The sequence below is a fragment of the Alexandromys fortis genome, unplaced genomic scaffold (assembly GCF_014885135.2).
Source record: "Alexandromys fortis isolate MF-2015 unplaced genomic scaffold, M_Fortis_MF-2015_v1.1 scaffold_38, whole genome shotgun sequence".
Lineage (NCBI taxonomy): Eukaryota > Metazoa > Chordata > Mammalia > Rodentia > Cricetidae > Alexandromys > Alexandromys fortis.
The window spans coordinates 12,094,680-12,109,444 of record NW_026067916.1 but is presented as its reverse complement, the minus strand read 5'-3'; the positions used below and the strand labels follow the sequence as shown (position 1 = coordinate 12,109,444).

The 14,765-nt window shown below is 45.5% G+C and overlaps 1 protein-coding gene and 1 pseudogene across 4 annotated transcripts in view; both read left to right on the top strand.

Moving 5' to 3' along the window:
* Positions 1 to 14,765, top strand: part of Ccdc146 (coiled-coil domain containing 146) — a 110,292-nt gene that overhangs the window by 76,772 nt on the left and 18,755 nt on the right. For all 4 annotated transcript variants that reach the window (XM_050139794.1, XM_050139793.1, XM_050139798.1 and 1 more), the window contains 5 exons: positions 4,891 to 4,948; positions 7,465 to 7,641; positions 9,467 to 9,540; positions 11,368 to 11,595; positions 13,368 to 13,554. In XM_050139794.1, coding sequence (XP_049995751.1) covers positions 4,891 to 4,948; positions 7,465 to 7,641; positions 9,467 to 9,540; positions 11,368 to 11,595; positions 13,368 to 13,554 — 724 coding nt within the window. The remainder of the gene's footprint in view (positions 1 to 4,890; positions 4,949 to 7,464; positions 7,642 to 9,466; positions 9,541 to 11,367; positions 11,596 to 13,367; positions 13,555 to 14,765) is intronic.
* LOC126500138 (40S ribosomal protein S10-like) lies at positions 2,741 to 3,635 on the top strand (annotated as a pseudogene).

Sequence of the window (14,765 nt, the reverse complement as noted above, 5' to 3'; positions counted from 1 at the left end):
AGTTATGGTCCTTGCTGACTCTCGGCTTTTGTCTGTCAGTTTTGAGGAGAGGAGTGTCTGGTCCTCAACTGTAATTGGGGATTGTCTCTTTGAATCCAAAATCTCAAGTTGGAAACTGTTGGGTGTCTTGCCAGCTCCTCAGGGAGTTTCTGACCTTGGATAACTGCGGAGGCTGGAGTTTCAAAATAAAGATGCTCACACTTGTACAGTGGCCACTGCTTTTTACTAGCTTTGGTGTGGTCTATCTACCATTTCATTTTATTTTATAGGTCTGTAGAATGGGTTTCTGTGGCCGAAGAGCACTTTCTGGTTAAGTGCACAGGCTGCTCTTGCAGAGGACACAAGCTGAGTTCCCAGTACCCACGTTGGGTGGCTCACAACTGCTTGTGACTTCAGCTCTAGGGCTCTGACACTCTCTCCTTGCTTCCATGGGCACCCATGCACACATACGTGTGCTCACACCCAGACACATGTACATATACATCATTAAAATGAATATTTAAAGTAAGTTTCTTATAGACAACCTATAGCAGGATCTATTTTTTATCATCTCTTACAGTCTGTGTTTGTCATTAAGGTGACTGTTGGTATGGCTGAGCTGACCTTTGTGACAATTAAACTGTTGTCAGATTGATGGTGTTCAGAACCGCCCAGGAGGCACAGCGTGGCCCTGGCCGTGCCCGCGTGCGTGGTTTGTAAAGGGATTGGATGCTGTTCTGGCCCTTGCTTCACCACAGATCCCACACGCTCTTCTCCAATGTTATACAATCTTATTTCCTGCTTACCTTTAATTTTTCTGTAATTTATGTCTGGTAGTTTTGGAGGGCATTTATGTTACCTGGTGGATTCTCCACGCTTCCTGGGTCTAGAATTTGGCTTCCGACATTAATATAAAATAGTTCTCAGTCATCATTGCTTGGACCACTTGCTTTTTCCTGTCTTTTCTTTTTGCTATCTCTTCTTTAGTTGCCCCAAGATCTTTTGATATTCTGCATTTAGGCTTTTTCCATCCTTTTTCTCTGCGCTTTTGACTCTTGGGGGTTTCTATTGAGATACCTTCAAACTCAGGGGTTTCTATTCAGCTGTCTCCACTCTGCCAGTCTCTCATGACAGGCATTTCTTTTGTTTCTGTCACAGCGTTCTTGGTCCTAGAATTTTCTTTTACTTTTTTCCTAGACTTCCCACTTCTCCGCTTGTATTACCCATCTCATCGTATATTCCTTATTATTTATCAATTAGAATTCCTAATTTATTAATTAAAGTTGTTTTAAACAGCAAGCTTGGCCATTCAAGCATTCTTTGGCCATAGCCAGTTCTAGGTGCTTTAAATACGGCTGTGTTTTCTAGCTGACCGGATGCGACATACGTGGGGACAGAAGCTACAATCATAGGACTGTAGCAAGGTGATGGACAAGTCTGGAGGAAGGGACGCATTGTGCAGTCCTGTTTTGGTTTTTTAAGTGAGTCTAACAGCCCCAGACTGTGAGCTTCACGGGTGCTTTTCCCACCCACGCCAACTGTACAAGATCACTCTGAAGATTAACAGGGAGAAGGTACTGGCGAGGGTTCAGAGGAAGCCTGTAAGTGAAAACCCATCAAGTGTCTTATGAACCTCCCGACTCAGGCTGCACATTTGTGGCCTGATCCCACGCAGCTTGCCAAACACTCTGAGAACGAGCTACGGTCCCAACAGGAAAGCTCCAAGCAGCAAAGCAAAGGTGCTGGAGATGAAACGAATCTTCAAACTCTACCTGCCAACAGGTTTGCTGGCTCTTCTGATCTGAACTGAAGTGTGTCTATTAAAGTCAAAATACCAACAGTTTTCCTGGGCCTGAGTAACACCAGGAACCCCACCACATAACAATCCAAGGGGTTCACATAGAAAGAACCTGACAAACACCAGCTTGCCTGAGAAGAGACAACAGGCATCAGCACCGCAGGGTAGAGGTTCCAGAATTATGTGACAGGCCTGCCAGGAGCTTTTACACGCACACACCAGCAAACAGCTCCAAACACCGAGACCAGTGGAGAAACAGGAGCCTCAGAAGCCACAACATGCGAAGAGCATCATTAGACCACTGTTTCTAGCTAAGTCAGTTCTTCACTTAAAAAAGCAATCCCCGAAATACACATCCTGAGATAGAGCCAAGTAGAATGTCTCTAAGGTGTTCCTTGTGTGGATTCTAGAACAAAGATTCAGTAACCACAGACCGAAAGTTAGACGAGTCACCGACTAAAGGACAAATAGAAAATACTCTGTCTGGAAAACAGAAAAGATAAAAATGAACAAGGTCTTAGAATCCCATGGGACAACAGCAAAAACTCTAACGTGGCAAGGAAAACGTCTCTGAAGCAATGGTATCTGAAATCTTCCAGAATTTGGTAAAAGACGTAAGACATATTTAATAAACTCAGTGAACCCCAACAGAATAAGCCTGAAAATTTCATTTCAAATCCACCACAGTGAAACTTCTGAAAGTTAGAAGCCAAGCGCTGTGGAAGAGACACAGAGCAGAGAGGAATTGAGTTACTCCCACTTGGAACTGAGAAGGGGCAGGAACTGTGAGGCTTCAGAGGGGGAATAAATGAACTTTAATTGGAAAAGTCTGGCTTTGGCTAACAAGGAATTGAAAAGTGAAAAATTGGCATTTCAAGTAAGTTCCAGGCTGGAGAGACTGAGCTGGAGGTCATTGTTTATCACTGCGAATGTGGACCAGAAAGGGGAATAAAAAAGTTAGGCTCCCGTGAGGCCATGCAGAAACAGCAAATAAGTCTTGCTGTCTGTGGTGACAAGTGGGACTTCCTTCCGCCCACTTCCCATTGTCCCAGTCCATTGCAAGGGAAGCTATAAAATGCAGTCTTCCTGTGCATCCAGGAAGAGGAGAGGAGACGACAGATTCCAGTGTGTTTGTCACAGTGCCTATAGTGGCTGTGACTATGAGACCGCAGTGTAGACAGGCAGGCCTACTGAACGCTGGATTCTCAAGGGAGAAAGTCTGTGTAGCTGTCTACAATGGCTGTCTGTAAGGTCCCTCAGCTTTCTGAGTGACAGTCCTGAAAGGATGCAATTTATAAGTTTTAAATAAACTTTAAGCTTTCCAGCCTCCTTCCCGGACCCTGCAGCCGCCGCGATGTTGATGCCCAAGAAGAACCGGATTGCCATCTATGAGCTCCTTTTTAAGGAAGGAGTGGTGGTTGCCAAGAAGGATGTCCATATGCCCAAACACCCCGAGCTGGCAGACAAGAACGTGCCCAACCTTCATGTCATGAAGGCCATGCAGTCTCTGAAGTCTCGAGGCTATGTGAAGGAGCAGTTTGCCTGGAGACACTTCTATTGGTGCCTTAGGAATGAGGGCATCCAGTATCTCCGCGATTATCTCCACCTACCTCCGGAGATCGTGTCTGCCACCCTGCATCGCAGCCGTCCCGAAACTGGCAGGCCTCGGCCCAAAGATTCACGAGAGGGGAGGCGGACAGAGACACCTACAGAAGGAGGGCTGTGCCCCTGGTGCTGACAAGAAAGCCCAGGCCGGGCCGGCTCAGCCACCGAGTTCCAGTTTAGAGGAGGCTTTGGTCGTGGATGTGGTCAGCCACCACAGTGAGCTTGAAGACTGTTGTTTGGAATAAACTTTAAAGAAAAGTGTAAAAAATAAATAAATAAATAAATAAATAAATAAATAAACAAACTTTAGGTTCAGTAGGGTGGTGGTGGTAGATGCCTTTAATCACAGCCTTTCTCCTCCTTTCCTCCCCTCCCTCCCTCCCTCCCTCCCTCCTTCCTTCCCTCCTTCCTTCCTTCCTTCTTTCCTTCCTTGAGTGTCCATGTTCCTATGATCTCTGCTAAGTTCCTTCTGTTCCAGTGTTGTATGACTCTTTCTGTGGCATTCTTCATTAATACCATCTCTGAGGAATGAAAATGTCATGTAAAATTTGGGAGTTCTTGGAATGACCTCCTTTCCCACCTGTGAACATCTGCAGACTCTTCCATTCATGATTCCTGTGGAAAATTTCCAATTCAGGTGTAAATAAAGTGAGGCACGGGTTATTCTAACGGTAGCTATATATCTTTATCGCTTTATCCTCAGTTAGTATATAAACTATGTATTTCAAGTCATGGAAATAGAATTAAACCAACTTGAGTCATCCAATGTATTCCCGCTACTAGTAGAGCGCCAACTATGTGCGCGCAATGGTAGTGCAGTGTGAACAGAGCAGTCTCTGTTAACATGGACGAATGCACGCCAGGCAGAGAACAGCGCTATATGAAAAAGTAAAATAGACTGGCGGGAAATGTTGGCGCCATTTTAGTAGGATGACCCAGAGACCCTGAGTCTGGAACAGTGAGGAGGCCAAGTGGGCCAGAGTGGAGAGTGGCTCAGTGAGACTGGAGAGGCTATGACACAGAGTTTCCGGTTGGTCCAGGCTGATGGGGTGCCGGTGAGCAGCCAAGCACTGGGAGAGTCTTTATGTTGCTAAAAATCTTCGCACTGAAAGTAGAGGGTCGACTACCGGGGCCAGGATGGAGGCAGACAAGGAAGATCCTTCGGGAAGACCCGGCTGTAATTCAGTATAGAGAGAAAAAGACCTGAGCTTCCCTGGAAGGAGTCTCAGTCCTCAGGGAGGTCCGTGCCCTAGCATAGTTATAATTAACGTGCCCAGAGAGCTGCTGTATTAGGTGTGGGCACACAAGGCTGCCGCAATGCTGAACAGGAGGAAGCACCCACGCGGGCCAGTGGGAACCAGAGCCACCGTCAAGAGGGGACACCAGGACACTGGGACATGAGTAGCTGAGCCTGGGGACGGGGCTGAGAGAGAGACTAGGAAGGTGCTGGTGCAGAAGGCCCTTACACTTTTGTGCTTTTTGTCAAATATGATATTTTCTTTTGGCAGCCTAACCGAAGAAAAGAGTCTCATACTAAAGGAATTTGAGAAGATACCTAAGCCAGGTGTAAGTATCAGCATTTATTAAATGCAGCTGGATCCAAACATCCCTTTTAAAATAACAACACACCCTGAAACATTTGAAGCTCCAAAAACCCACAATCCCCGCAGAAGCAGAAAGGAAGATCTACACGCTCACGAGGCAGGTGGCAAGCCTTCTGTGTTGACGGCTGCTTCAGGCCGTGCAGTCAGACAGCATCTGCTTTGTCTACAGCAGGGAGGGAGTTTCTGTGGTTGTCACTTAAAGCAGCTCTCCCGTATGTGTGAGGCTTGAGCTCTCTGAGCATCTCCGAGTTTGGTCATAAGGAAAATACAGCACGGTCACACAGTGACCAGGCAGTGGGTGGAAGAAGGCATTTAATTCAGAGCTCACAGTTACACAGGGTGAAGCAGTCTGGCCATCATGGTGGGGAGCATGGTGGCAGGCGGGCGGGCGGGCGTGTGCTGGAGCAGTAGCTGAGAGCTCACATGGATTGAAAAACACAAGGCTGAGTGTGTGTGAGGGGGAGGGAGGGGGAGAGAGAGGGAGAGAGGGTTAACAGAATGGTGAGAGCTTTTGAAAGCCCAAAGCCCACCCCAGCGACACACCTCCTACAATAAGGCCACACCTCCTAATCCTTCCCAAACAGTTCCACCAAGTAGGGACCAGGCATTCAAACACACGAGCCTATGGGGCCATTCTCATTCAAACCCCACGATTGCTTACCTATCCCTGCATAGCAAACCATCTCAAAAGCTAGTGACTTAAGAGGACAAGCATTTCCACTATAGTTCTGCGTCCTCTTGATCTGAGCTGGCTTAGTTGGGGGAGCGGGAGCTGCGGGGCAGTTAGGTGATCTAAGGTCCCATGTCACTTGCTGGTCACGTGACAGTGGGAGGGTTTCCACTCTGAAGACGTGCATGTCACAGTATACAAGAGCTTTTAAAACCGCTATTTAAGTAATTTTTGGTACGGTTCTGTTAGTCAAGACAGTGGAGGGGGCCATGCCCAGAGAGGATTCACTTGGCCTCTAGTGGAAAGAGTGACAAAGGCACATTGCAGAGGGCCAGGGACGCCCTGGGGAATAGGAAGAAATTGTGGTGAAGCTTTAAGACCTACAACAGACAACATGGCTTCCACTTCCAGGATGGTGTTTGTTGTCACTGGTTTAACAGCCAGCACACAAGCCTGTGGAGCATTTAGTAAGATTCTGTTAATTCTGTATAAGTATGCCTGCGGTGGTTAACATTGTGTAAACTTGACCAGAGCTAGAATCCCTAGCAGACAGGTCTCAGCATTCTTCTGGGGACATTATCTAGGTTAGGTTAGTCTCCGGGCATGACTGTGAGGAACTGTCTCACAGAGGTGGAAAGAGCCACCTTAACGTGGGGGTCCTGCGCTGAATAAAGAGGAGAATGGCAGCTGAACACCGCATTCCCTGTCCCATGTTCCCTGACAGGGTGATCAGCCACTGCATGCTCGCTCACACTGCCAGGGCTTTCCTACCAACCAACCAGACCAAAGCAACCCCTTCCCTAAGTTCCTCTTGTCGGGGTTTAATCACAGCAACAAGGCAACATCTAACCTTTATAACACACACACACACACACACACACACGCTCTCTCACGCACACACACACACTCATTCACACACAGTCATACACACACATTTATACACACATACACTCATTCACACACAGACATACACACTCATTCACACACACAGTCATACACACACTCATTCACACACACAGTCATACACATACACTCATTCACACACAGTCATACACACACATTTATACACACATACACTCATTCACACAGTCATACACACACATTTACACACACTCATTCACACACAGTCATATACACACATTTACACAATGCACTTATTCACACACACTCACACACATTTACACACACATACACTCATTCACACACACAGTCTCTCACACACACATGAAAGAGAGAAAGAGGGAAAGAGAGGAGAAAGTGTGAATTTTAGATCACTTGTTTTGCTTTCTTCCAGCAGTAGAAGGGACTCTCAAAGAAAACTCAGCACAGGCTAATACGTCCGTGCGGTTGGCCATCCTCAGCCGATAGTCTTTCTGCGTACAGTAATAAGGCACAGGAAGCAAGCCTCTCCTGAGCCTGATGGGGGACACCAAGGAAGGAATTGTACAGACGTAATAGTAATAAATGTGCGTGCGGCCGTGTGGAAACGTGAGCCTCCTCGTGTCTGGTCGCCGAGTATGACTCATGTTAACTACAAGATAATTTGCATTGGATTTCGTCAAACCCCAACACTACAGGAAAACAGAATGTACATTTTCATAGTGCTTTTTAGTATGAAATAAAAATCAACACAGGAAAGAACACGTGTAAAACATGAACCACTCGGTTAAAAAATGGCCCCATGCTTGGTCGGGGATTCACTTACACACCTCCAAGCCTGTACAAACAATATGGTGAGTGGAATAATTTTCACCTTCGAAGTAGACAAGCATCCCCTGGACTATCTCACCGGCCATTCTCTGTTCAAGGAAATGGAGAAGAAGATGAGAATACTAAAGGAAAGCACTGAAGAACTGCGCAAGGAAGTAATGCAGAAGAGACTAGAAATCAAAATCCTCCGGGAAGACCTGGTGTCCAAGCAGAAGCAGCTAACGAAGGAGCAGAAGGAGCTGGAGGAGGTGCTGGAGTGTCAGGTTGGCCTGAAGGTACGCTGTGGGCAATCCGTGGGTATGCAAACATCATGTGGGCACGTGTCAGAGACCAGCATCAACAAAAATACCACTTACCAGGGTAGGGGCATGGGATTAGAAAAGTTAGCAAAGGGTACGAAGACATGAGTGGAAATAATGAAAGAGAAAGCAAAGGATAGTACCAGGAAGGAGTTCCAGTGAATACTGAAATATCCCTCAGGTTGAGTTTCCATTTGCTTAAAATACCCTGACCGAAAGGTAGAAGTAAGATAAAAAACAAAAACAAACAAACAAAAACGGCAGTGGGACACGAGGAAATGAACATGCCAATTGAAGGTCGCAGGCTACATTCTTAGTTAAACTTTGTTGCTAGGACAAAACAAGTCAGGCTCACAACCCTAGACCAAAGCATTCTGTAAGCAAACTACTCCCTAGGTGGAATCCAGTGTTATCTCCTTAAGGGAGTAGGAACTTAGTTGGATCATTAGAATTTTGTTTGGGGTTAAAACATATCTACTTCTCTGTTTCTGAAAAACAAGGTCTGGATAGTAACCACACCTGTTGGCAATAACCAGAGAGAGCAGAACTCTCTAATCTCAATCTAGGTGGGACCTTTGAGGTAGAAACACCATAACCTTGAAGGAACAGAAGTAAGTTCCAACCCTCTGACCTTTGGTCAGGGTGGAAATAGGCTCACATTTTTGGGCCTCCACAGACCGAAAAACACAGGGGCTGAGGTTAGTTACTTGCATGTGACCAAAAGAGCTATCCCGCTAACTGCAAGGCTCTGTATCATGAAGGACTCTGTCAAAGGCAACCTCAATTCTGGGAATTTACAAAGCAAATGACGGTGTTTGGAGGAAAAGACATGCAAAAACTTGATAATACTGTCCCAATGTGAAGGCCGACCCCTGCAGAGCTGGCCTCCAATGTTTGAAGTGGGTGTCACAAACACACGTGATTCCTTGCAGGAAATTGTTTGCATTGCCTCTCCCTTGTGTGCCTGACTCCGTTCTTCCTGTAAAGTGACGAGGAGCCCATATTAATGTTTTAGGGAAAAATGGATTGAAATTAATTTCATTTTGAAATATATATATATTAATTCTCAAGAATCTAGAGTTAGTTAAGGGACAGCCCCCCCATCATTGGCTTAGAAATACTTGCAGTTTTCTCCGGCCTTCCCTAAGACCTCACAGCAGGAACTCACTGCTCACCCATCTTATCCAGGAAGCAGCATCTGAGGAGAGTCCTTTGCCCAGAGCCCCGTGGAGCTCTGGTCAGTACCCTGGATACAAAGGGTCTTGTTCATCACGTTTCCTGTCAATCTCAGGCTGGGCTCCCCAGACGCAGCGTCCAGGGCAGTTAGTGCAGGAGAAGCCCACAGGGCTGTGAAGGAAGCAGGAGAGACTGGGGGGAAGGCAGGCGGGGTCCAGGTTCTGCTGTACAGCTCTGGCCTCAGCCTGGCCTCAGAGAGAACCCTGGGTCTTGAACTGAACCACAGAGGCTGTTCTCTCAAGAAGCATAGGACACTATCTCATTGCTTGAGCAATGGTGACAGCCTCCTCCATCCTTCTCCCCACCTCTCTCACCGCAGGGGAAGGGGACTCTTAGCAGGGCACAACAGGAAAGGGGACTCTTACCTCACTCCGTCGTCCTCTTTTTGAGATAGTGACAAGTGCGATGACCTCATAAGGTCATTATAAGGTGAATATTGGGAGAAACAAAATACACAGGGTAAATGGTAAGAGTTCTGCCATTTTAAAGAGTTTTAATTTCCTTCTCATTTAATTTGCTCACTTAGTTGACTACATGACTTAACACGATTGTGTTTCTCTCCTAGGATGACGTGGTCCACCATCAAACCATTCCTGTACAAATTTCAAAAGAGATAGAAAAAATGACCCGCAAAAAAATGTACGGCTTAATACTTTTGTTCTGAATCCCTTCTAAGCAACCCTCTTCCAAATGACGTGTTTGCATGTTATAATTTTGGGGAATTACAATCTTGGAACTGTCTGACCCCGGTGCCACCTAGGCTCTGTGTATCGGGAATTTTAAAAGGAAGTAATACAGCCAACGATGATCACTATTTCTGCTCCAGCTTATGAATCGTATTTCTATGGGGGCCTTCAGCGGCTTCTTCAGGGCTGGAGGTTAACTTTGAACTCAGGCTGTCATTGTCCCGAAGGGTGCTCAGGCAGTCAGCACCCAAAAGACAGCAGCTCCTCACCAGGCACCTGCTCACCCTCAGGCACTCAGATGTGAAGACCATTGAGAAGTTCTAGGATTTCGGTGATCAAAAAGAAAAGGAAAGGTTGGTGTGGCAAGCTCTGTTGTCAGCTGCCTGCTCCATATAATGACACAGACTTATTATTAATTATGGAAGCTCGGCCTTAGCTTAGGTTTGTCTCACTGGTTCTTGTGACTCAAATTAACCCATTGATATTACTGTAAGGTTTGCCTTGGGGCTCTTCACCTTTCTTTCACTCTGCCTGTGCCCCTCCCTTCATGGAACACTGTGCCTGCCGAGTGCCTGGGGCCTCCTTCCTCTCTCAGCCGGAAGTCCCGCCTATGTCTCCTGCCTAGCCATTGGCAGTTCAGCTCTTTATCGAGTCAATAAAATATCTTCACACAGTGTACAAACATGCCACGACATTCAACATAGATGAATATAAACGGGTTAATTTTAGTTACACGCGCTAGTTGAGACAAGCCTAAGATAAAAGCCAAGCTTTGGTAATTAGGGTAAGTCTCGTGCCATTATTTGGGAGCTGGCTGGTGGGACAGGTTAGTGCATATAAAAGTATTCTAGAGAAATAACAGGATTACTCTAGTAATCAATCCTAAAAGAGTACTGGAAAATGAAGCAGTATGATTCTAAAACCCAGGGTCACCAGAAGCGGAGTTAGGAACGTCAGACCTGGTCCAGGATGCTGGTCAGGATGAGAGGAGACACACTGCAGGTGACAGAGATTGGGGCATGAGGAGAAAATAGAATGAGCAAATGCCCGCCCCTCGGGGCATTCTGGGAAGTTATCCCCGTCCTGGTTTCATTTTGTTTATGCGATGAAAGACTGACAGAGAACAATTCAGGGAAGAAAGCAGTTCATTTCAGCCTGCAACTCCAGGTTGTGGTCAGCATGTGGCAGGAATTTCCAGCAGCGGATCACAGCACATCCAGAGTCAAGAGCAGAGAAAACATGAAAGCACGTATACTGACTTGTCTGAGCTCCGCTCCATTTCTTCCCTCTTACACAGTATGGGACCTCCTGCCTAAGGAACGGGTGCCGCCCACAGTGGACTGAGTCTTCCCGTGCCAATTTACTTAACAAAGACAACCTCCCACAGACATGCCTGTGGGTCAGAAATCCTATATATTAGGTATTTACATGATGATTAATAACAGCAAAATCACAGTTATGAAGTGTCAATGAAATAATTTTATGGTTGGGGTTCACCACACCATGAGGAACTGTAGTAAAGGGTTGCAGAATTAAGAAGGTTGAGAACCATTGCCACAGGTTGGTTCAGTGTAGACAGTTCCTCATCGGGACTCTCTTCCCAAGTGATTCAAGCTGATGAAGAAAGTTAGCACCACACCTCCCAAGTCCCTCTCCCTTTGACCTTCACATGTTCCTGAGATCAGTGAGTGATGACAAGCGTAGTTTTGCCTGACAATAATGGGTAGAGATAGCATGACCTCAAAACTAAACCCTCTTACTTTTGTCTGTGTTCCTACAGAGAAATGGAAAAGAAAAATATTGTCTTGGAATACGAAGTCAAAGAGCTAAATGGGTCTTTAAAGAAGCTTGAGAACAAAGTCAGTGCTCTGGTGGAAGAGAAGGATGACGTCATGAAGGAAGTGGAGGGCAAGCGAGCCCTACTGGAAGTGAAGGAACGAGAGTATAACCAACTACTTAAGATGCTGGAGTTAACCAAAGAGAACGAAGCTTCCTCGCTAGCTGAAAGGTTACTTCTGTTTCTGTCATCTTCGTTTTAACCATGTCCTGTCATCTGCATTTTAATCAATGCAATCTTGAAGGTTCAAAACATTGTCAACTGATTGCATGCGATTCAATAGCAAGTTGTAGAATTTTAAATCAATTTTTCCCATTAAGGCACCATCAAAATATTTTGAAGCACATTTTTCTATGCTTTAATCACAATTTTCCTTCATTCTATGTGTAGTATAATTAAGGAAGTCCACGAGATCCTGTAATAAAAGATAACAAGTGCTTATGGGTGAACACTTACAACAAGAGAACCCTGCGGTCCTCTGCTCTGTGGGTGCTGGGAGCTGCACACCGAACTCTGACCTCCAACCAAGCAATGGGAGGAAAAAAGGGACTGAGCATTCTTTCTTTCTGTGCTTCTAGTCCCTCAGACCATGCCCTGTGGACTGGGATCCAAGAGGCTATTGGCTGAATGAATTCCCACAACACCTCCCCCTTGTCTAAACAAGAAAGCTCTAAACCTAAAACAAAACTATATGCAATAAGAACAAATATCAAGTATTATCCAGGAAAAAAAAGTCAAAAACTTACAGAAGAATAGGACTACAACCAACTGAACAACATCAAGCAAGAAACACACACTAAATGTCCACTCTAAGGTTATTTAGCAAATAGCAGATTATTTCAACAGCTGCCCTAGCCTTGAGGAGACTAAGTCGTATCTTAGCTAAGTCACGAGAGGAAAGTAGCTATGACTATCCATCAAAGACCTATCTCGAGCAGTTTGTAACCCCAAGCTGATCTTGGGTTGGGTGCTATCAGCTGAATGGTATCATAAGAATCAGGTGGATTTGTTGTTGTGGGGCCCCGTCTTCTTCCTGGAGACGTCAGAGATTGCTGCAGGAACATTTATTGTTCATTGTGAAGAACTTAAACATCGTTCATAGCAAAACGGAAAGTTTGATCAAAACATTTTCAATCACAATTTCCCTCAATTCCACGGTTCCAGATTTAAGAATAAAATGTTTGCTGTACACGTGGGGAACTACATCGCTGGTCTGGGCTATGGAATCCAGAGATTTTCCTGCCAGTGAGTGCTGTTCCTGACTTAATCCCAGCCTTTCCTGGCTGAGGGAGATTTCCCGGTGGGATTCCCTACTGGAGCACTTTACTTTTAAGTGTGCACACACGTGTGTTCACTAGAGTGTAGGGACCAGAGGGCACAACCTCTGTCGTCCCTCTTGTATTTGAGACAGTCTCTCATCGGGTTGGGACCTTAGACTGCCTGACTGGGCTACACTGGCTGGCTAGTGAGCTCCGGGGAACTGACTGTCTTCACCTCTCCACACTGGGATCACAAATGGGCTCTCCCACTCACAGCTGGTTACATGGATATGGGGCCTCAACCCCTAGGTTTGTGAGGCAGGCACTTTACCAACTGCAGAATCTCCCTAGCCCCTGACTTTCCTAAGTTCAGGGTTTGAACCCGGGGCTTCAGTCCTGGGATGCAATTGCTCTATCACTGAACTTTTCTCTCAGCCTTACTTCGTACATTTAGGGAAAATCTAAGGAAACTTGAGACCTGTGTCTCCTTAGCCTGTCATTACATTTGGGGAGTTTATAGGATCATATTTCTAAATGATAGCGATACCCCAAACTGGCTACTGTAGGCATTGTTTAGGATTTGTGGTTGTTACATATGAAAAGGTCTCTGTATCCCCTTGAGTGTGCTGTCTTTGATAAGATAGCGGGGGACATCACTTTCCCCTTTGCCCTTGACCTGGACAGAGGCATCTTGGACCTTAATCTTCGAAACTGCCTCATTGACAAGCAGAGCTATCATGATGAACTTTCTCGCAAGCAAAGGGAGAAAGAGCGAGACTTCCGAAACCTGAAGAAGATGGAGCTGCTCCTGAAAGTGTCCTTGGACGCGTTGGCTCAGACTCAAGCCCTGAATCAAAGGCTTCTACTCGAGGTAGGTGTGAGAAACCTTAAAATCTAAAATTTTAAGCCTAGCTCTCTCTTTCAAAGAGCACTAGGATTTTGCTCTCTGTAGAAAGAGAAGGAAAAGGTAGCAGTGGATGGCAATTTGAGGATGCACTATCCTGTTAGACTGCTGGCGGTCCCGTAATGTTTCCCACCTCTTTTTCTAACCCAAGACTGGCCAATGTTTTGTTTTGATTGGGTAGAAAAGTTACAGAACAGCCAGTTTGGGAAGGGCCTAGACTCTAGGCCTTTCAGTATATAGTATACAGCATACAGTATACAGAGGGTGCAGTATACAGTATACAGAGGGTGCAGTAGACAGAATACAGTATACAGACAGTGCAGTATACAGCATACAGAGGGTGCAGTATACAGCATACAGTATACAGAGGGTACAGTATACAGCATACATAGGCCACAGTATACAGCATACAGTGTACAAAGGGTGCAGCATACAGTATACAGAGGGTGCAGTATACAGTATACAGAGGGTGCAGTATACAGTATACAGAGGGTGCAGTATACAGTATACAGAAGGTGCAGTATACAGCATATAGTATACAGAGGATGCAGTAGACAGTAAGGCCAAGCTAGTTTTTCTTTCAGGTTCTTTGAAGGAGTTATATGTGCAGGTTTTTTCCTTCCTTTCCTTTTTTTATTGAGAATTTTACACATAAATACCATGCAATATGATTATATCCATTCTGTATCTATTTTTTTCTCTTGAATTCCCCATTTTCCTGGTTCTTTTTTTTTTAATTTGCCTTTACTGAGCTCTACATTTTTTTCTGATCCCCTCTTTCTTCTCCCCTCCCCTTCTTCCCTCTCCCATGGTCCCCATGCTCCCAATTCACTCAGGAGATCTTGTCTTTTCCTACTTCCCATGGAGATTAGATCCATGTATGTCTCTCTCAGGATTCTCTTTGTTGTCTAGGTTCTCTGGGATTGTGAATTGTAGGCTGGCTTTCTTTGCTTTATGTCTAAAAACCACTTACGAGTGAGTACATATATTTGTCTTTCTGGGTTGGATTTACTCACTCAATATGATGTTTTCCATATCCATCCATTTGCCTTCAAATTTCAAGATGTCATTGTTTTTTTTTCCATTGTGTAGTACTCCATTGTGTACATGTACCACATTTTCCTTATACATTCTTTGGTCAAGGAGCATTTAGGTTGTTTCCAGGTTCAGGCTATGAC